Below are 21,221 nucleotides of genomic sequence, written 5' to 3'. Positions count from 1 at the left end.
GAAATGGAACCGACTGGATCAGATGCAAATGAACCGCTTGTAGCAATCAGTGGACAGGTGAAATAAAAGAAATCCACGTGGTGCTGCGGGGGTGTTTGGATTGCTGTAGATCCAACAGGTCTTGCGAGTCCGGCGGGACATTCCAGCCGGCGCTCCGGCTGAAAATGTTTCTAAAAAAGCCTTTCGTAGAGTGTTTGGATTCTAACTTCACATTCTTCTTTTGGAAGTAAGTAAATACAGGCACAGAAAAAACGTGTGTACAATTAACGGGAATCACAGGGACCCGCCTGCCAGGGCACAATTTTCTCTCGGGATTGTCGCAGGCGTGACGTTAAAAACGAAGGGGTTGGATCCCCTTCACTCTCACCCCCGCCTCACTTTCAGTCAAAACTTTCCAACCCTAGAATTCCGGTCCCTGCCATGGCGGCGGCGGCCGACCTCCACCAAGAAATTCTCGCCCGTATCTTCCTGCTGCTGTCGTGCATCGCGGACCGCGTCAGGGTGTCCGCCGTCAACAGCCATTGGCGAAAGGCCGCGCTGCTGAATCCGTCCCCTCTGCCATGGCTCCTCAGGCCGTCCGGCGCCCGGATCGCGAGCTATCGGATCTTGGGCGGCTTCGCCGATCCGCGCCCGCTCCTCTCCGACGAGGGCCGTGGGCCGCGCTTCTGCGGGTCCGCTCCGGGCGGCTGGTTCGTTGTTTCATGCCGGCAGCATCAGTGGCGAGGCCACGCCCTGCTTAACCTCCGCACCGGCGAGCGCGTCGCCCTGCCGGACCGGGTGCGTATTCCCCTCGACTCCGGCGTCATCACGTGCCCCATGATGATCCGCGCAGCCGTCATGTCCGCCGCGCCACCGTCTGCCGCCTGCTTCGTCGCCGCCGTAACTTCCAGCCAGACCAACCTGGCGTTCTGGCGCCCGGGCATGGACTGCTGGTTGTCGGCGCCCGTGGGGATGGGGCCGGCTCGGCGCACCGCCGAAGACATCACTTACCACGACGGCTGGTTCTGCACCGTCGACTCAGATGATGACCTCGTCTGCTACAAGCCCGAGATCGCCCCTGCTGGAGCTGGAGACGGCGCCTCTTCGCTTACCATTCGACATCACGCCTACGAATTCGATGGTCTCCGAGGGGCACCCTGGGAGATAGTCTCCCGGTATCTCCTGCCCTCTGCCTCCGGCGCCGATCTGCTCATGGTGAAAAGGTACATCGCGCCGGCGAGAGGCGGCACCTGCCGGTTCCAGGTCTTCAGGCTGCAGGAGGGACTCCCACCTTCATGGCGCGTTTACAAGATGACCGGGCAGCTGCTGTTCGTCGGCCGGGCCTGCTCCAAGGCCTTCGACACGGGGAACGCAGGCAGCCCGGGCTACATCTACTTCCTCGACGACGTCTACCATGGCGGTCCGCACAGAGTCCTCCAGCAGAACGAGTATCCCTGCGCCGACGCCGGCGCGTGGAGTTACTCAGTCTGCCACAAGATCGAGCGCTGCCTGCCATTGGCGCCCCCCTCGGACACCTCGCCGTGCATTTGGTACCACCATTAATGAATTGAGCAGTATACCCAGCAGGCTCGGTTTGAGGCTTCACATTCGTCGTTCGTCATTCGTATTTGCTCCTGGTCAATGTGTTTCTTTGTTGTTGTAGTCGTGGATGGTTGTTGTTGTAATATGCGAAACTGAATGTTCCATATCCAGTTTGCTGTATGTGTGTTCCAAATTTGAAGGCTTTTTTCGAACTCATTTCATCTATATGAAATTGTCAACTATTTAGACTGCTACCAGCTATATATGTTATTTAAATTACGTGTATGAATTTCTGCTCTATGTGTGACTGTATCATATGATTGCATCTGTCAGTGGCAGAGGTGTTTCTCATGTCTGCCCTGTTTGCATTACATAGTTGATTTGATGACCAGCAGCTAGAATTTTTTATGTCTGATCAGGTGTAGAAATCAACTAGTACTGATTGCATGTTGAAAACTCTAGTTTTATTACATGACCCTTCTTGGCTTCTCAGATGATTGTTTGATGTGATTTAGCGGCTTATTACATAGTCAGATGTGGTTGTCCCTGAAACACAAAGTTATACATATCCATTTTGTCGATGTGCTTAATTTGAAGGGTTTTTTCGAACTCATTTCATCTATGAAATTATGAAGTATTTAGACTGCTACTAGCTACCTATATAGGTTGTTTGATTTTTATATGCTTCTCATTTTCTTGTGGCTTCCTAATATTAGAATTATTCGTATGATTTTCTTGTGTAAATTGTGCTACTTTTTTTGATGTTTTTTGCCGTATTTTCAGTAGTGCACACAAATTTCTCATTGTATCGTCGGATTGCGTCTGTCAGTGGCAGAGGTGTTCATCATTTCTCCCTTGTTTTCATTACACGTAAGAACCAGCACAGTTAATGAGATGATCAGGAGCTGAATATTTGATGTATATTCAGGAGCAGAGATCAATTAGTATACTGATTGCAAGTTGAAGACTCTAGTTTTTTTTATTATATGACCCTTAAGGCTTCTTGCCTTCTCAGATGATTGTTTGATGTGTTTTATCATCTTATTATATCTTCAGATGTGCTTAGTTTGAAGGCATTTTCGAAATCATTTCATCTATGAAATTATGAAGTATTTAGATTGCTACTAGCTACCTATATAGGTTGTTTGATTTCTATATGTTTCTCATTTTCTTCTAGCTTCCTACTATTTGAATTATTCGTATGTAAATTGTACTACTGTTTTTGTTGCTTTTTGCCGTATTTTCAGTAGTGCACACAAATTTCTAATTGTATCGTCGGACTGCATCTGTCAGTGACAGAGGTGTTTTTCATGTCTCCGTTGTTTGCATTACACGTAAGAATCAGCGCAGTTACTGAGATGATCAGGAGCTGAATATTTGATGTATATTCAGGAGCAGAGATCAATTAGTATATTGATTGCATGTTGAAGACTCTAGTTTTTATTACAAGACCCTTCTTCGCTTCTCAGCTGATTGTTTGATGTGTTTTAGCGGCTTATTACATCGTCGGATGTGGATGTCGGTGAAACTGAAAGTTCCATATCCATTTTGTTGTATGTGCTTAATTTGAAGGCATTTTTCGAACTCATTTCATCTATTAATTTATGAAGTATTTAGACTGCCTATATAGGTTGCGTGATTTCTATATGCTTCTCATTTTCTTCTGGCTTCCTAGTGTTTGAATTATTCTATTATTTTCTTGTGTAAATTGTACTACTGTTTTTTATGTTTTTTTCCGTATTTTCAGTAGGGCACATAAATTTCTGATTGTATCGTCGGATTGCATCTGTCAGTGGCAGAGGTGTTTTTCATGTCTGCCTTGTTTGCATTACACATAAGAACCAGCATAGTTGATGGGATGATTAGCAGCTGAATATTTGATGTCTGTTCAGGTGTAGAGATCAACTAGTACTGATTGTATTGTATGTTGAATACTCTAGTTTTTATCAGATGGCCATTCTTCACTTTGCAGCTGATACTTTGACGTGTTTTAGCGGCATATACTTATCACATCATTGATGTGATTGTCATTGAAACTGAAAGTTTCATATCCAGTTTGTTGTATGTGCTTAATTTGAAGACTTTTTTCGAACCATTTCATCTTTGAAATTGTGTAGTATTTAGACTGCTACTAGCTACTGATATAGCTTGTTCTATTTCAATATATGCTTCTCTTTTTTTCTGGTTTCCGAGTATTTGAACTATGTGTATGATTTTCTGCTGTAAATTCTAAATCAGATTTTGGTAGTTTCTGCAGTATTTTCAGTCCCGCACACAATTTATGATTGTATCGGATGATTGCATCTTTCCATGGCAGAGGTGTTTTTCATGTCTCCCCAGTTTACATTGAGCTGAGATGATCTGCAACTGAATATTTGATGTTTGTACAGGTATACAACAACTAGTACTGAATGTATGTTCAAGATTCTAGTCTTTGCATGACCCTTCTTCATTTCTCAGCTGAATATGTTTGATGTGTTTTAGCGGCATATAATTATTATATGTTCTCCATTTATGCCACTGAAAACCTCACTTCCTTGAATACAAGATCGTAAATGGGCACACTGCCACCGGTTTAACGATGTGAGATGGGCAACACAAAGAGAAGTTACGATATTACGTTACAGTTCATTATCATACCGTTACATCTAAGCTCTACATGGTATGTTTATTATTCCCTCTGGCGCTATAAATTGTATCCCGAAACAGCGTATATACATAGCCATGTTCACATATAACCGATTACCTTTTTATTTTGTATAAACTGACATGTATTTTTTTTATTGTTGATTGTCGTCCATAAAACGATCAAAATGAAAGGAGGGGTCCAAGGATGAATGTAGGCAAACTTCATGTTTTCTTGTTAGTAGCATTTAATCAATCATCAACACATCTTACTGGTTTAACTATCATTCATCGATTTGTCTTCTTCCCTAAGATAACGGTGTCATGCATGGGGTGAGCCTCAATGCCATGATTTAATTTGGGCTCCTACCTTCTAATCCTCAGATCTAGGATGGGGAACCAATACTCTATTGTTAATTATTTGTTATTGATGTAGTACGGCTAGCATATCAACACCATCTAATCCGACTATTGCTATAGCTATTTGACAAAGGCGTGCAAACAAAGAGAAAGTCATGGCCAAGATCATAGTGAAATTCAATTAAGGAAAGCTAGATAGTTCATATTGTAGGATAATCCAAACGAGGCTAGCTCATTGAGTCCGGTTAGGATTAGTAGTGTGATCAACGCTGCCGGATGATTAGTTTAGGAAATCTAAGTTTAGTTGGTTTGTACTTTCCTAATACTAGTATGAGTCCGATTAGAATATAGAGTCAGATTAGGATAGATTTTACCATAAGAGCTTGACAGGACATGTATAAATACATGAACAGACTATAGCTTTGTAACGTATCGAGTTGTAAGGGAGAAAACTATAACTTGAGAAAAGGAGAAATAAAGAGATGCATTAGAGGATGCGAGACGCACCCTTGGCTAAAAGTGTTTATCGCGTGTGTTCGTGATATTTTGATGTGATCGATCCTGTGGCGAAAAGCCAACGATTGGTATCTAGAGCAAGGTGTGGAGGCTTCGCCGTCAAGTTGCGTCACGGTGGAGCTGTCGTCGCCGTCAAGTTGTGTCACGGACGACGGAAAATCGAAGAAGAGGATCATGTCGACTTCGAAGGCGAGTGGTGGTGGTGTGACCATCCAGTATCCCATGCTTGATGGTGACAATTATGGGGTGTGGGCTGCAAAGATGAAGATCTTCATGCGTGCGCGTGGTGTTTGGGCAGCGGTGGAAGGTGAAGGCACGGTCGAAGAGACAAAGGACCAAGAAGCTTTCTCCATCATAGCCCAAGGTGTGTCTGATGCTGTTTTCATGTCCATATCGGAGAAAGAGACAGCAAAGGAAGCTTGGCAAGCGCTCAAGGAGATGCATGCTGGAGATGATCGTGTCAAGAAGGCACGTGTTCAAGCTCTAAGGAGGGAGTTCGAGAGGATGAGCATGAAGGCGTCAGAAGGGGTTGGTGAATTTGCGTTAAAACTAACCTCCCTAGTGAATGAGATGCGAGCTCTCGGATCAAAGATGGAAGACATCGCAGTTGTGGAGAAATTACTACGAGCCGTTCCCGACAAGTTTTTACCGATTGTTGGCACCATCGAGCAGTGGGGCGATGTGACGAAGATGTCGGTGATGGAGGTGATCGGGCGGCTAAAGACCTATGAGTTGACGTTGAAGGGACGTGAACGCGACCAAGAAGAGGAGCAGTTGATGTTCTTGCATAATAAGCAGAAGTACCGGAAGTTCGACAAATCTAAAGTTCGTTGCTACAATTGTCAGGACTATGGACACTATTCTCGAGAGTGTCCTAATCCACGGAAGGAGGCAAAGAAGGAGCACGAGATTCTGCAACTAGCTAAAGTTGACGTGGATGACGGCCCAGGGTTGCTTTGATGAAGAAGCTGCGGGGAAAAAAACAAAAAAAAGAGTCGTGTCTTTAGTTTTTTTTTGTTTGTGTCTGAGTCGTTAGTGTGTCTCGGCGGGAAGACGAAGGCCAACATGAAGATGGATGCGCACCAGTTAAGTTGAGTTCCTGCATGAGAGGCTATGTGTTTAGTCTGCATGTAGCACGCTAAGATGAGACGGCGTGGACTGGTAATCCAGGATGTGTTGGTTCCAAGTCAACAAGTCGATGTTTAGATTAGGGGGTGAATGTAGGATAATCCAAACGAGGCTAGCTCATTGAGTCCGGTTAGGATTAGTAGTGTGATCAACGCTGCCGGATGATTAGTTTAGGAAATCTAAGTTTAGTTGGTTTGTACTTTCCTAATACTAGTATGAGTCCGATTAGAATATAGAGTCAGGATAGATTTTACCATAAGAGCTTGACAGGACATGTATAAATACATGGACAGACTATAGCTTTGTAACGTATCGAGTTGTAAGGGAGAAAACTGTAACTTGAGAAAAGGAGAAATAAAGAGATGCATTAGAGGATGCGAGACGCACCCTTGACTAAAAGTATTTATCGCGTGTGTTCGTGATATTTTGATGTGATCGATCCTGTGGCGAAAAGCCAACACATATTCACTGCGAAACCAATTATATATTTGTCGTGTTGCTGTTAAGGGGATTTAGAACACCTCTGCTAGGACAACATCAGCGGTATCCCATGCGGAGTCCCGCTGGGAGAAACAATGATCCTATGTGAACCATCCAAGTGTTGGTGACACTGTGACAATTTATTCATTTTCGCAATCTCGTGAGGGCTTTTTTCCTGTCGGGTCTTTTTATTGTCGAAACTCAGATTGCACTTAAACGAGTGGGCGGTTTGGCTCGTACACTTGGTTTTGATTCGAGCTTTGCTATTGCAATTTGTGGCCGTAGAGGGCTGGCTTTGTAGAAAAACATTTCGAAGAATGATGTTAGCTTGGAAATAATAATAAACTCAGGAACTGTAATAGCATCAGTACTATAGTAGTACTATAGTAGGAAGGGAACGAATGGAACTGGCGGGAAGGTGCACCCATTTTGAATATATTTTTAGTAATTGCATAAATGGTCGAAAAACCATTCTTTGCAAGAAACTTGCTCAAGCTTTACAATTGTGATAATAATTGTCAAAGAAATGGCATCCATGATATTGTTGGCGAAAAATACAAAATGAACATTATATATATTAGAGGTACTATATATTCCATCTATATTTTCCTGGAAAATTTGTTATTTTTGCTCAGGTTTTTTGTGGGACTTTTTCTATGTCGATTTTTTAGGAGTATGGCAGTAGGTCAATTGTGTTTCAAAAAGTTTCAAACATTTTTTACTACTTCTTCTGAATTGCTAAAAAGATCCAGATAATTTATTATCAGGTTCATCTACAACCAGAAATGTCAGGCTATTTTCCTAGTGTGTCACTCCGTCCATTCCATACTGTTGTGCTTATAGATTTTTCAAAAGTCAAACCTTGCAAACTTTGACCATTTTTATACAGAAAAAATTGTATATTTAAAAATCAAATGCATATCATAGATACTTATGAATTATTTTCCACATTATATATATATATTTAGTATTGTAGAGACAGTTTTCTCAAAAAACTTGGTCAAAGTTGTTTAGTTTGACTTATCAGAAAATCTAAGTACACTACATGATGGAACAGAGGTGTATGTTTGAATTGTGATTTTTTGTACTGCTGCATGCCTATACATGTTGTTTGATTTGTATACGCTTCTCATTTATCTAGCTCCTAGTTATGTGTAAGATTTTATGCCATAAATTATACTTGAGAATTCGAGAACCTTTTTGATGCTGAAATAATATCTTCAGTAGTGCGCACAATTTTCGATTGTATTGCATGATTTCATCGGTTGGCGTCAGAGGTCTTTTCCATGTTCCCCATGCCAGGTTGCATGTAAGAACCATCAGAGTAGATGATCTGCATATGAATATTTGGCGTGTATTAAGTTAAAAATAAATAACAAGCGCTGACTGAATATGTTGTAGACTCCCTTCTTTACTTCTTAATATGTTTTCATGTACTCCTTCCATCTATAAAATTAAGTCACTTTTGAGTCACTTATTTTGGGACGAAAGAAGTATTTTGTTAGCTGAATGTTCGATGCTCGTTGGTGGCATATACTTATTATATGTTATCCATTTAGCCATGCATGAATCAGGGCTAAAATTTATGATTATCTTGTTAGCAACATTTAGATACTATATATGTATAGGGGCGTAGTAAGGAACTCATGCATCTCTACTATTAAGGAGGGGGGAGGGGGTGTCTGCCGTCGTCGTTGTCGTGATGGTTCACGAGTAGAAGGCGCCACCACCAAATTAAGATGCAAGAAAGAAGTGCACTAGGTAATGTCGTAATTCACTAGATTTATATGTCCCTCCATCTATTTCTCTCTGGTTTTTGATATCTAAGGCTTTTTTCTCCATGATTCTAACTGGTGTTGTTGCGGAAGGAAGGCGAATGCGTGCAAGAAGATTAGGTGGGACAGCCTACGTGGAGCTGCTTCTTGTATCAATATGGCTATGTCTAACTTAATGTGCGCGCAACCCATATCCTTCCCGCATGCACACCTCTGGATCCACACCGGCTGGCCCACCTTTCCGTGCAACAAATCCTTTTATGTACTCCTACAACCCTACCTGGTCCCACCGGAGGTCTCTCTGTCTTGCCCAACCCGCTCCCGCGAGCCCGGGGGGACCCATGCGCCGCCGCCTCCAACACTCTACCACCCCCGCCCCCTCCCTCGCCGCCACCGCTGTGCGCCGCCGGGCAAAGGCCGGTCGGCTTCAGGGGCAGCGGGGCTCGTCTCCCTTCCTCGTGGTGCTCGCTGGCGCGAGACGGTGGCATCGAGCGGAGGCGCGGCGCTCTGCAGGGCGTCGTGGCGAGGCTGCGGCTGGGGCAGCCGCCGGTTGCGCCCTGGTGTGGCTGCGCGGGTGGCTGCTGTGGTGTGGCGTTGCGTGCTTGTGCGGGATGGCCACGCATCGAGGTGCTGGACCCGATCCAGATTCGGAGTGGGCGGCTCCTCCGGCCGGCTGCCGCGGGCGGCGCGTGCTGTGGTGCCAAGGGTCAGCCGTCACCGACGGTCAAGGCTGCTGGAGGTGGCTGGCGTCGTGGTGGTGGTGGTGGTGGTTCGTGCTGGTGGTGGCGCTGGCAGCGGTGTGGGCTTCGGCCGACCCTTGCGTGCGGCGACCTTTGGCAGCGTGGGTGGTGACGCTCCTGCTACAGGAAGGCTTGCGGCTGCCCCTCGGGGTCCCGGTGTGGATGTGGGCTCCCACGGCATGGTGGTGGCTCATGGCGGTGGTCTAGGTCGTATCACGGCGGCGGCTGGACTTCTTCGGTGTCTGCCAGTCGGCGAGTGTCCTTGTCGACCTTCGATTCCTCTCATCGTCGTTCAGGCGCTACCTTCATCGAAGGGTTGGCCCTCTCCCAGTCGCGGTTCATCGCGCTGGCGAGAGGCGGCACCTGCCGGTTCCAGGTCTTCAGGCTGCAGGAGGGACTCCCACCTTCATGGCGCGTTTACAAGATGACCGGGCAGCTGCTGTTCGTCGGCCGGGCCTGCTCCAAGGCCTTCGACACGGGGAATGCAGGCAGCCCGGGCTACATCTACTTCCTCAACGACGTCTACCCTGGTGGTCCGCACATAGTCCTCCAGCAGAACGAGTATCCCTGCGCCGACGCCGGCGCGTGGAGTTACTCAGTCCGCCACAAGATCGAGCGCTGCCTGTCATTGGCGCCCCCCTCGGACACCTCGCCGTGCATTTGGTACCACCATTAATGAATTGAGCAGTATACCCAACAGGTTCAGTTTGAGGCTTCACATTCGTCGTTCGTCATTCGTATTTGCTCCTGGTCAATGTGTTTCTTTGTTGTTGTAGTCGTGGATGGTTGTTGTTGTAATATGCGAAACTGAATGTTCCATATCCAGTTTTCTGTATGTGTGTTCCAAATTTGAAGGATTTTTTCGAACTCATTTCATCTATATGAAATTGTCAACTATTTAGACTGCTACCAGCTATATATGTTATTTAAATTACGTGTATGAATTTCTGCTGTAAGTTCCACATAAGATTTTCATGTTTTCTGCCGTATTTTCGGTAGTCCACACCATGTGTGACTGTATCATATGATTGCATCTGTCAGTGGCAGAGGTGTTTCTCATGTCTGCACTGTTTGCATTACACAGTTGATGAGATGACCAGCACCTAGAATATTTGATGTCTGATCAGGTGTAGAGATCAACTAGTACTGATTGCATCTATTAAATTATGAAGGCTTTTTTCGAACTCATTTCATCTATGAAATTAGGAAGTGTTTATACTGCTACTAACTACCTATATAGGTTGTTTCATTTTTATATGCTTCTCATTTTCTTGTGGCTTCCTAATATTAGAATTTTTTTTAGAAAAGGAGGTTAAACCCCCGGCCTCTGCATCAATCGATGCATGCAGCCATCTTATTAATTATTCCACAAAGGTCTAACAAGAGTATACATCAATCCATCCAAAGCCACCACTCACACCTACAAACTCGATAACGTGGAGTGCTCTCACTCCACATATCTAAGACCGGTGTTGTTTCCAATCCATCCACATAACGTATCAGGAACAACAGCCGGTGCAGCACACCTAAAACGCACACCTCACGCACACGTTTTACCAGACGCCATCATCCTCGAACCACTGATCCATCTTCAGGAAAGAGATCTGCAACATCCTTGCCAGTCCAATCATCCGTCGACGCCACCACGGCGCCACCGCCCTGCGCTCATCCCTCCAGCTGCGAAGGCTTCGGGAGATCTGTCGTGCGTAGTACCTGCCAACCAGGCATGACTCAGCGTAGCACCTGTCGGTCAGGCATGACTTGACAGCTCCACCGAAATTCCGTGCAAGACGAAGCCGCTCCACCTCCTGCCTCAGTCCGCCAGCGCTGCTCCACAAACGATGCTCCCAAGAGAGAAACGACACCGCAGTACCGCCATCGTCCGATCTGGAAGACCAGATCCTAAGGTTTCCCCCGAAGCAGTGCCCACCACCAGCAACCGTTCAGGACCCACACAGTGCCCACCACCACTCAGCCCTCAAGGTGACGCCTTTAGGAAGGTCACGATGCCAAGGACGCCGCCGCCGCCCACCGGAGTTAGGGTTTTCACCCGAGAGGCAAGGAAGGGGAGCAGAGGAGCAGATCTATACCGACGTCTCCAAAAAGAATAACGGCGCCCTTGAGCGTCGTCATCGGCACGGCCGGCCTAGGCCAACCAGGGGGTTTCCCCCAATCCGAATCTCCTCCACCGGCTTCACCCACAGGAAGGGCCTCGGCAACCACGCCGGCACCACCAAGAATCCGCAGGAGAGAGGCCCACAGATCAGGACCTGGGGGACACAGGTGGCGGTGCGGGCAGCGGCCGACGAAGGGAAACAACACACCTCCACAACGACGCTTCCAAGAAAGATCGCGGCAGCCGCGGGCGTCGCCGTCGCGGCTCCTATAAGACCAGAGCAAGGATTTCTCCCGGAGCTGCGGTGGAATCCACCGCCACCAACCGCTGAGCATGGCCGCCACGCACCATCACGACCCCCAGCCAAGGCCACTGCACCGCGCGCCCTGGACACTGCTCGTGCCCAGCCGACCAGCGCAGCCGCGCCCGGCTGCCGCTCCCTACCACCAGGGCCGAGTGCCCCGCCAGATCCGTGTTGGAATTATGAGCTAGAGGCAATAATAAATGTATAGTTATTATTATAATTCCTGTATCAAGATAATAGTTTATTATCCATGCTATAATTGTATTGAATGAAGACTCATTTACATGTGTGGATACATAGACAAAACACCGTCCCTAGCATGCCTCTAGTTGGCTAGCCAGTTGATCGATGATAGTCAGTGTCTTCTGATTATGAACAAAGTGTTGTTGCTAGATAACTGGATCACGTCATTAGGAGAATCACGTGATGGACTAGACCCAAACTAAATAGACGTAGCATGTTGATCGTGTCATTTTGTTGCTACTGTTTTCTGCGTGTCAAGTATTTATTCCTATGACCATGAGATCATATAACTCACTGACACCGGAGGAATGCTTTGTGTGTATCAAACGTCGCAACGTAACTGGGTGACTATAAAGATGCTCTACAGGTATCTCCGAAGGTGTTAGTTGAGTTAGTATGGATCAAGACTGGGATTTGTCACTCCGTGTGACGGAGAGGTATCTCGGGGCCCACTCGGTAATACAACATCACACACAAGCCTTGCAAGCAATGTGACTTAGTGTAAGTTACGGGATCTTGTATTACGGAACGAGTAAAGAGACTTGCCGGTAAACGAGATTGAAATAGGTATACGGATACTGACGATCGAATCTCGGGCAAGTAACATACCGAAGGACAAAGGGAATCACATACGGGATTATACGAATCCTTGGCACTGAGGTTCAAACGATAAGATCTTCGTAGAATATGTAGGATCCAATATGGGCATCCAGGTCCCGCTATTGGATATTGACCGAGGAGTCTCTCGGGTCATGTCTACATAGTTCTCGAACCCGCAGGGTCTGCACACTTAAGGTTCGACGTTGTTTTATGCGTATTTTAGTTATATGGTTGGTTACCGAATGTTGTTCGGAGTCCTGGATGAGATCACGGACGTCACGAGGGTTTCCGAAATAGTCCGGAAACGAGGATTGATATATAGGATGACCTCATTTGATTACCGGAAGGTTTTCGGAGTTACCGGGAATGTACCGGGAATGACGAATGGGTTCCGGGAGTTCACCGGAGGGGGGCAACCCACTCCGGGGAAGCCCATAGGCATTTGGGGGGGGTCACACCAGCCCTTAGTGGGCTGGTGGGACAGCCCACCAATCCCCTATGCGCCAAGAGAGAAAAAAAAAGGAAAAAAAAAGGAAGTGGGAAAGGGGAAGGACTCCCTCCCACCAAACCAAGTAGGACTCGGTTTGGGGGGGGGGGGAGAGTCCTCCCCCCTGGCTCGGCCGACCCCTTGGGGATCCCTTGGACCCCAAGGCAAGGTCCCCCTCCCTCCTCCTATATACGTGGGGCTTTTAGGGCAGATTTGAGACGACTTTTCTCACGGCTGCCCGATCACATACCTCCATAGTTTTTCCTCTAGATCGTGTTTCTGCGGAGCTCGGGCGGAGCCCTGCTGAGACAAGATCATCACCAACCTCCGGAGCGCCGTAACGCTGCCGGAGAACTCTTCTACCTCTCCGTCTCTCTTGCTGGATCAAGAAGGCCGAGATCATCGTCGAGCTGTACGTGTGCTGAACGCGGAGGTGCCGTCCGTTCGGTACTAGATCGTGGGACTCATCGCGGGATTGTTCGCGGGGCGGATCGAGGGACGTGAGGACGTTCCACTACATCAACCGCATTCACTAACGCTTCTGCTGTGCGATCTACAAGGGTACGTAGATCACTCATCCCCTCTCGTAGATGGACATCACCATGATAGGGCTTCGTGCGCGTAGGAAATTTTTTGTTTCCCATGCGACGTTCCCCAACAGTGGTGTCAGAGCTAGGTTCATGCGTAGATGTCTTATCGAGTAGAACACAAAAGGTTTTGTGGGCGGTGATGTGCGTTTTGCTGCCCTCCTTAGTCTTTTGTTGATTCCGCGGTATTGTTGGATTGAAGCGGCTTGGACCGACATTACTCGTACGCTTACGAGAGACTGGTTTCATCGTTACGAGTAACCCCCTTTGCTCAAAGATGACTGGCAAGTGACGGTTTCTCCAACTTTAGTTGAATCGGATTTGACCGAGGAGGTCCTTGGATGAGGTTAAATAGCAACTCATATATCTCCGTTGTGGTGTTTGCGTAAGTAAGATGCGATCCTACTAGATACCCTTGGTCACCACGTAAAACTTGCAACAACAAAATTAGAGGACGTCTAACTTGTTTTTGCAGGGTATGATTGTGATGTGATATGGCCAATGATGTGATGTGATATATTGGATGTATGAGATGATCATGTTGTAATAGAAATATCGACTTGCACGTCGATGGTACGGCAACCCGCAGGAGCCATAGGGTTGTCTTTATACTAACATATTTGTGCTTGCAGATGCGTTTACTATTTTGCTAGGATGTAGCTTTAGTAGTAATAGCATAAGTAGCACGACAACCCCGATGGCAACACGTTGATGGATGATCATGGTGTGGCGCCGGTGACAAGAAGATCGTGCCGGTGCTTTGGTGATGGAGATCAAGAAGCACGTGATGATGGCCATATCATGTCACTTATGAATTGCATGTGATGTTAATCCTTTTATGCACCTTATTTTGCTTAGAACGACGGTAGCATTATGAGGTGATCTCTCACTAAAATTTCAAGACGAAATTGTGTTCTCCCCGACTGTGCACCGTTGCTACAGTTCGTCGTTTCGAGACACCACGTGATGATCGGGTGTGATAGACTCAACGTTCACATACAACGGGTGCAAAACAGTTGCGCACGCGGAACACTCGGGTTAAGCTTGACGAGCCTAGCATGTGCAGACATGGCCTCGGAACACATGAGACCGAAAGGTCGATCATGAATCATATAGTTGATATGATTAGCATAGGGATGCTTACCACTGAAACTACTCTCGACTCACGTGATGATCGGACTTGGGATAGTGTAAGTGGATCATGAACCACTCAAATGACTAGAGAGATGTACTTTTTGAGTGGGAGTTTAGCATATAATTTGATTAAGTTGAACTCTAATTATCTTGAACATAGTCTAAGTCCACTTTGAATATATTTGTGTTGTAGATCATGGCTCACGCAAGTGTCATCCTGAATTTTAATACGTTCCTAGAGAAAGCTAAGTTGAAAGACGATGGAAGCAACTTTGTAGACTGGGCTCGTAATCTTAAGCTAATCTTACAAGCTGGAAAGAAGGATTATGTCCTTAATGCTGCGCTAGGAGATGAACCACCCGCTACGGCTGATCAGGATGTTAAGAACGCTTGGTTAGCACGTAAGGAGGACTACTCAATAGTTCAATGTGCAGTCTTGTATGGCTTAGAGCCGGGACTTCAACGTCGCTTTGAGCGTCATGGAGCATTTGAGATGTTCCAGGAGTTGAAGTTTATCTTTCAGAAGAACGCCCGGATCGAGAGGTATGAGACCTCCGATAAATTCTATGCTTGCAAGATGGAGGAAAACTCGTCTGTCAGTGAACATGTGCTCAAAATGTCTGGGTACTCAAACCGTCTAGCTGAACTGGGGATTGAACTCCCGCAAGAAGCTATCACTGACAGAATCCTCCAATCACTGCCGCCAAGCTATAAAGGCTTTGTGTTGAACTACAACATGCAAGGGATGAACAAGTCTCCCGGCGAGTTGTTTGCGATGCTGAAAGTCGCAGAGTCTGAACTCCGTAAAGAGCATCAAGTGTTGATGGTGAGCAAGACCACTAGTTTCAAGAGAAACGGCAAAGGCAAGAAGGGCAATTCGAAGAAGAGCGGCAAGCCTGTTGCCAATCCGCCGAAGAAACCCAAGGCTGGACCTAAGCCTGAAACAGAGTGCTTCTATTGCAAGGGTATGGGTCACTGGAAGCGCAATTGCCCCAAGTATCTGGCAGATAAAAAGGCGGGCAAAGAAAAATCAGGTATATTTGATATACATGTTATTGATGTGTACTTAACCGGCTCTCGTAGTAGTGCCTGGGTATTCGATACCGGTTCTGTTGCTCACATTTGCAACTCGAAACAGGAACTGCGGAATAGACGAAGGCTGGCGAAAGACGAAGTGACGATGCGCGTAGGAAACGGTTCCAAGGTTGATGCAATCGCCGTCGGCACCGTGTCACTTCAACTACCATCGGGATTAGTGATGAACTTAAATCATTGTTATTTAGCGCCTGCGTTGAGCATGAACATTATATCTGGATCTTGTTTATTGCGAGACGATTACTCTTTTAAGTCTGAGAATAATGGTTGTTCTATTTCTATGAGTAACATCTTTTATGGTCATGCACCGAATGTGAGAGGATTGTTCATATTGAATCTCGATAGCGATACGCATATACATAACATTGAGACCAAAAGAGTTAGAGTAAACAATGATAGCGCCATATTTTTGTGGCACTGCCGCTTGGGTCATATTGGTGTAAAGCGCATGAAGAAACTCCATGCTGATGGACTTTTGGAGTCACTTGACTTTGATTCACTTGACACGTGTGAACCATGCCTCATGGGCAAGATGACTAAAACTCCGTTCTCCGGAACAATGGAGCGTGCAAGTGACTTGTTGGAAATCATACATACCGATGTGTGTGGTCCGATGAGCGTGGAGGCACGCGGCGCATATCGTTATTTTCTCACCTTCACTGACGATTTAAGTAGATATGGTTATGTCTACTTGATGAAGCACAAGTCTGAAACATTTGAAAAATTCATGCAATTTCAGAGTGAAGTAGAAAATCATCGTAACAAGAAGATCAAGTTCCTACGGTCTGATCGTGGCGGTGAATATCTGAGTTTCGAGTTTGGTGCTCACTTAAGACAATGTGGAATTGTTTCGCAGTTAACACCGCCTGGAACACCACAGCGTAATGGTGTGTCCGAACGTCGTAATCATACTTTGTTAGAGATGGTGCGATCTATGATGTCTCTTACTGATTTGCCGTTGTCATTTTGGGGTTATGCATTAGAAACAGCTGCATTCACTTTGAATAGGGCACCATCAAAATCCGTTGAGACGACGCCATACGAACTATGGTATGGCAAAAGACCAAAGTTGTCGTTTCTTAAAGTTTGGGGATGTGATGCTTATGTCAAAAAGCTTCAGCCTGAAAAGCTGGAACCCAAAGCGGAAAAATGCGTCTTCATAGGTTACCCAAAGGAGACAGTTGGGTACACCTTCTATCTCAAATCCGAGGGCAAAGTGTTTGTTGCTAAAAACGGAACTTTTCTCGAGAAGGAGTTTCTCTCGAGAGAATTGAGTGGGAGGAAGATAGAACTTGACGAGGTTGTCGAACCTCTCATCCCTCTGGATGGTGGCGCAGGGCAAGGGGAAACCTCTGTCATTGCGACGCCGGTTGAGGAGGAAGTTAATGATGATGATCATGAAACTCCAGTTCAAGTTTCTGTTGAACCACGCAGGTCGACGAGATCACGCGCTGCTCCAGAGTGGTACGGTAATCCCGTCTTGTCAATCATGTTGTTAGACAACAATGAACCTGCAAATTATGAAGAAGCAATGGTGGGCCCAGATTCCAACAAATGGCTGGAAGCCATGAAATCCGAGATAGGATCCATGTATGAGAACAAAGTGTGGAATTTGGAGATACTACCTGAAGGCCGCAAGGCTATTCAGAACAAATGGATCTTTAAGAAGAAGACGGACGCTGACGGTAATGTGACCGTTTATAAAGCTCGACTTGTGGCAAAGGGTTTTTCACAAGTTCCAGGAGTTGACTACGATGAGACCTTCTCACCCGTAGCGATGCTTAAGTCCGTCAGAATCATGTTAGCAATAGCTGCATTTTTCGATTATGAAGTCTGGCAGATGGATGTCAAAACGGCGTTCCTTAACGGTTTCCTTAAGGAAGAGTTGTATATGATACAACCCGAAGGTTTTGTCGATCCTAAAAATGCTGACAAGGTGTGCAAGCTCCAGCGATCCATTTATGGACTGGTGCAAGCATCTCGGAGTTGGAACAAGCGCTTTGATGAGGTGATCAAAGCATTTGGGTTTATACAAGTGGTTGGAGAATCTTGTATTTACAAGAAAGTGAGTGGGAGCTCTGTGGCGTTTCTAATATTATATGTGGATGACATATTACTGATTGGAAACAACGTAGAGGTTTTGGAGAGCATAAAAGGTTACTTGAATAAAAGTTTCTCTATGAAGGACCTAGGAGAAGCTGCTTACATTCTAGGCATTAAGATCTATAGGGATAGATCAAAACGCCTGATAGGACTTTCGCAAAGCACATACCTTGATAAAGTTTTGAAGAGGTTCAAAATGGAACAGTCCAAGAAAGGGTTCTTGCCAGTGTTACAAGGTACGAGATTGAGTAAGACTCAGTGCCCAGCAACTGATGAAGATAGAGAGCATATGCGCTCCGTCCCCTATGCTTCAGCCATAGGTTCTATCATGTATGCGATGTTGTGCACTAGACCGGATGTTAGCCTGGCCATAAGTATGGCAGGCAGGTTCCAGAGTAATCCAGGAGTGGATCACTGGACAGCGGTCAAGAATATCCTAAAGTACCTGAAAAGGACTAAGGAGATGTTTCTCGTGTATGGAGGTGACGAAGAGCTCGCCGTAAAGGGTTACGTTGATGCAAGCTTTGACACAGATCCGGACGACTCTAAGTCACAAACCGGATACGTATTTATTCTTAACGGGGGTGCAGTAAGCTGGTGCAGTTCCAAGCAAAGCGTCGTAGCAGATTCTACATGTGAAGCGGAGTACATGGCTGCCTCGGAGGCAGCTAAGGAGGGTGTCTGGATGAAGCAGTTCATGACGAATCTTGGAGTGGTGCCAAGTGCACTGGATCCAATAACCTTGTTCTGTGACAACACTGGTGCCATTGCCCTGGCAAAGGAACCAAGGAACCAAGAAGACCAGACACATCAAACGACGCTTCAACCTCATCCGCGACTACGTCGAGGAGGAGGACGTAAACATATGCAAAGTGCACACGGATCTGAATGTAGCAGACCCGCTGACTAAACCTCTTCCACGGCCAAAACATGATCGACACCAGAACTGTATGGGTGTTAGATTTATTACAATGTAATTCACACGGTGATGTGAGGGCTAGATTATTGACTCTAGTGCAAGTGGGAGACTGTTGGAATTATGCCCTAGAGGCAATAATAAATGTATAGTTATTATTATAATTCCTGTATCAAGATAATAGTTTATTATCCATGCTATAATTGTATTGAATGAAGACTCATTTACATGTGTGGATACATAGACAAAACACCGTCCCTAGCATGCCTCTAGTTGGCTAGCCAGTTGATCGATGATAGTCAGTGTCTTCTGATTATGAACAAAGTGTTGTTGCTAGATAACTGGATCACGTCATTAGGAGAATCACGTGATGGACTAGACCCAAACTAAATAGACGTAGCATGTTGATCGTGTCATTTTGTTGCTACTGTTTTCTGCGTGTCAAGTATTTATTCCTATGACCATGAGATCATATAACTCACTGACACTGGAGGAATGCTTTGTGTGTATCAAACGTCGCAACGTAACTGGGTGACTATAAAGATGCTCTACAGGTATCTCCGAAGGTGTTAGTTGAGTTAGTATGGATCAAGACTGGGATTTGTCACTCCGTGTGACGGAGAGGTATCTCGGGGCCCACTCGGTAATACAACATCACACACAAGCCTTGCAAGCAATGTGACTTAGTGTAAGTTACGGGATCTTGTATTACGGAACGAGTAAAGAGACTTGCCGGTAAACGGGATTGAAATAGGTATACGGATACTGACGATCGAATCTCGGGCAAGTAACATACCGAAGGACAAAGGGAATCACATACGGGATTATACGAATCCTTGGCACTGAGGTTCAAACGATAAGATCTTCGTAGAATATGTAGGATCCAATATGGGCATCCAGGTCCCGCTATTGGATATTGACCGAGGAGTCTCTCGGGTCATGTCTACATAGTTCTCGAACCCGCAAGGTCTGCACACTTAAGGTTCGACGTTGTTTTATGCGTATTTGAGTTATATGTTTGGTTACCGAATGTTGTTCGGAGTCCCGGATGAGATCACGGACGTCACGAGGGTTTCCGGAATAGTCCAGAAACGAAGATTGATATATAGGATGACCTCATTTGATTACCGGAAGGTTTTCGGAGTTACCGGGAATGTACCGGGAATGACGAATGGGTTCCGGGAGTTCACCGGAGGGGGGCAACCCACTCCGGGGAAGCCCATAGGCATTTGGGGGGGTCACACCAGCCCTTAGTGGGCTGGTGGGACAGCCCACCAATCCCCTATGCGCCAAGAGAGAAAAAATCAAAGGAAAGAAAAAAAAAAGGAAGAAGTGGGAAAGGGGAAGGACTCCCTCCCACCAAACCAAGTAGGACTCGGTTTGGGGGGGCTGGGAGAGTCCTCCCCCCTGGCTCGGCCGACCCCTTGGGGATCCCTTGGACCCCAAGGCAAGGTCCCCCTCCCTCCTCCTATATATATGGGGCTTTTAGGGCAGATTTGAGACGACTTTTCTCACGGCTGCCCGATCACATACCTCCATAGTTTTTCCTCTAGATCGTGTTTCTGCGGAGCTCGGGCGGAGCCCTGCTGAGACAAGATCATCACCAACCTCCGGAGCGCCGTCACGCTGCCGGAGAACTCTTCTACCTCTCCGTCTCTCTTGCTGGATCAAGAAGGCCGAGATCATCGTCGAGCTGTACGTGTGCTGAACGCGGAGGTGCCGTCCGTTCGGTACTAGATCGTGGGACTCATCGCGGGATTGTTCGCGGGGCGGATCGAGGGACGTGAGGACGTTCCACTACATCAACCGCGTTCTCTAACGCTTCTGCTGTGCGATCTACAAGGGTACGTAGATCACTCATCCCCTCTCGTAGATGGACATCTCCATGATAGGTCTTCGTGCGCGTAGGAAATTTTTTGTTTCCCATGCGACGTTCCCCAACAATCCGGCCATGGAGCCCCGGATCCGCCCTCCAACGCCGCCGATTGGCGAGATCACACCGGATCCCGCAACCGCCGATGCGGGGCGCCGCCGGCAGAGCCTGAGGGCCGCCGCCATCCCCGGGGCATGATTAGAATTATTCGTATGATTTTCTTGTGTAAATTATGCTACTGTTTTTGATGTTTTTTGCCGTATTTTCAGTAGTGCACACAAATTTCTCATTGTATCGTCGGGTTGTGGCTGTCTGTGGCAGAGGTGTTCTTCATTTCTCCCTTGTTTTCATTACACGTAAGAACCAGCACAGTTAATGAGAAGATCAGGAGCTGAATATGTGATGTCTGTTCAGGTGTAGTGATCAATTAGTATACTGCTTGCATGTTGAAGACTCTAGTTTTTTTATTATATGACCCTTAAGGCTTCTTGCCTTCTCAGATGATTGTTTGATGTGTTTTATCAGCTTATTACATCCTCAGATGTGGTTGTCACTGAAACTGAAAGTTACATATCAATTTTGTTGTATGTGCTTAATTTGAAGGCATTTTCGAAATCA

General features: G+C 46.4%; 1 protein-coding gene across 1 annotated transcript; it reads left to right on the top strand.

Annotated features, from left to right (window-relative positions):
- Positions 1-395: 395 nt before the first annotated feature.
- On the top strand, positions 396-1,737 carry LOC123398696. Its single transcript, XM_045093146.1, has one exon. The coding sequence runs from the start codon at positions 421-423 to the stop codon at positions 1,540-1,542; it is 1,122 nt and encodes a 373-aa protein (XP_044949081.1). The 5' UTR covers positions 396-420; the 3' UTR covers positions 1,543-1,737.
- The last annotated feature ends 19,484 nt before the right edge of the window (positions 1,738-21,221 follow it).

The sequence above is a fragment of the Hordeum vulgare genome, chromosome 5H (assembly GCF_904849725.1).
Source record: "Hordeum vulgare subsp. vulgare chromosome 5H, MorexV3_pseudomolecules_assembly, whole genome shotgun sequence".
Lineage (NCBI taxonomy): Eukaryota > Viridiplantae > Streptophyta > Magnoliopsida > Poales > Poaceae > Hordeum > Hordeum vulgare.
The sequence above is the reverse complement of the archived record's forward strand: the minus strand, read 5'-3'. Positions and strand labels throughout refer to the sequence as shown.

Bases quoted from the DNA above. Each gene is read 5' to 3' on its own strand.
- LOC123398696 (XM_045093146.1), top strand. From the start codon at position 421: ATGGCGGCGGCGGCCGACCTCCACCAAGAAATTCTCGCCCGTATCTTC.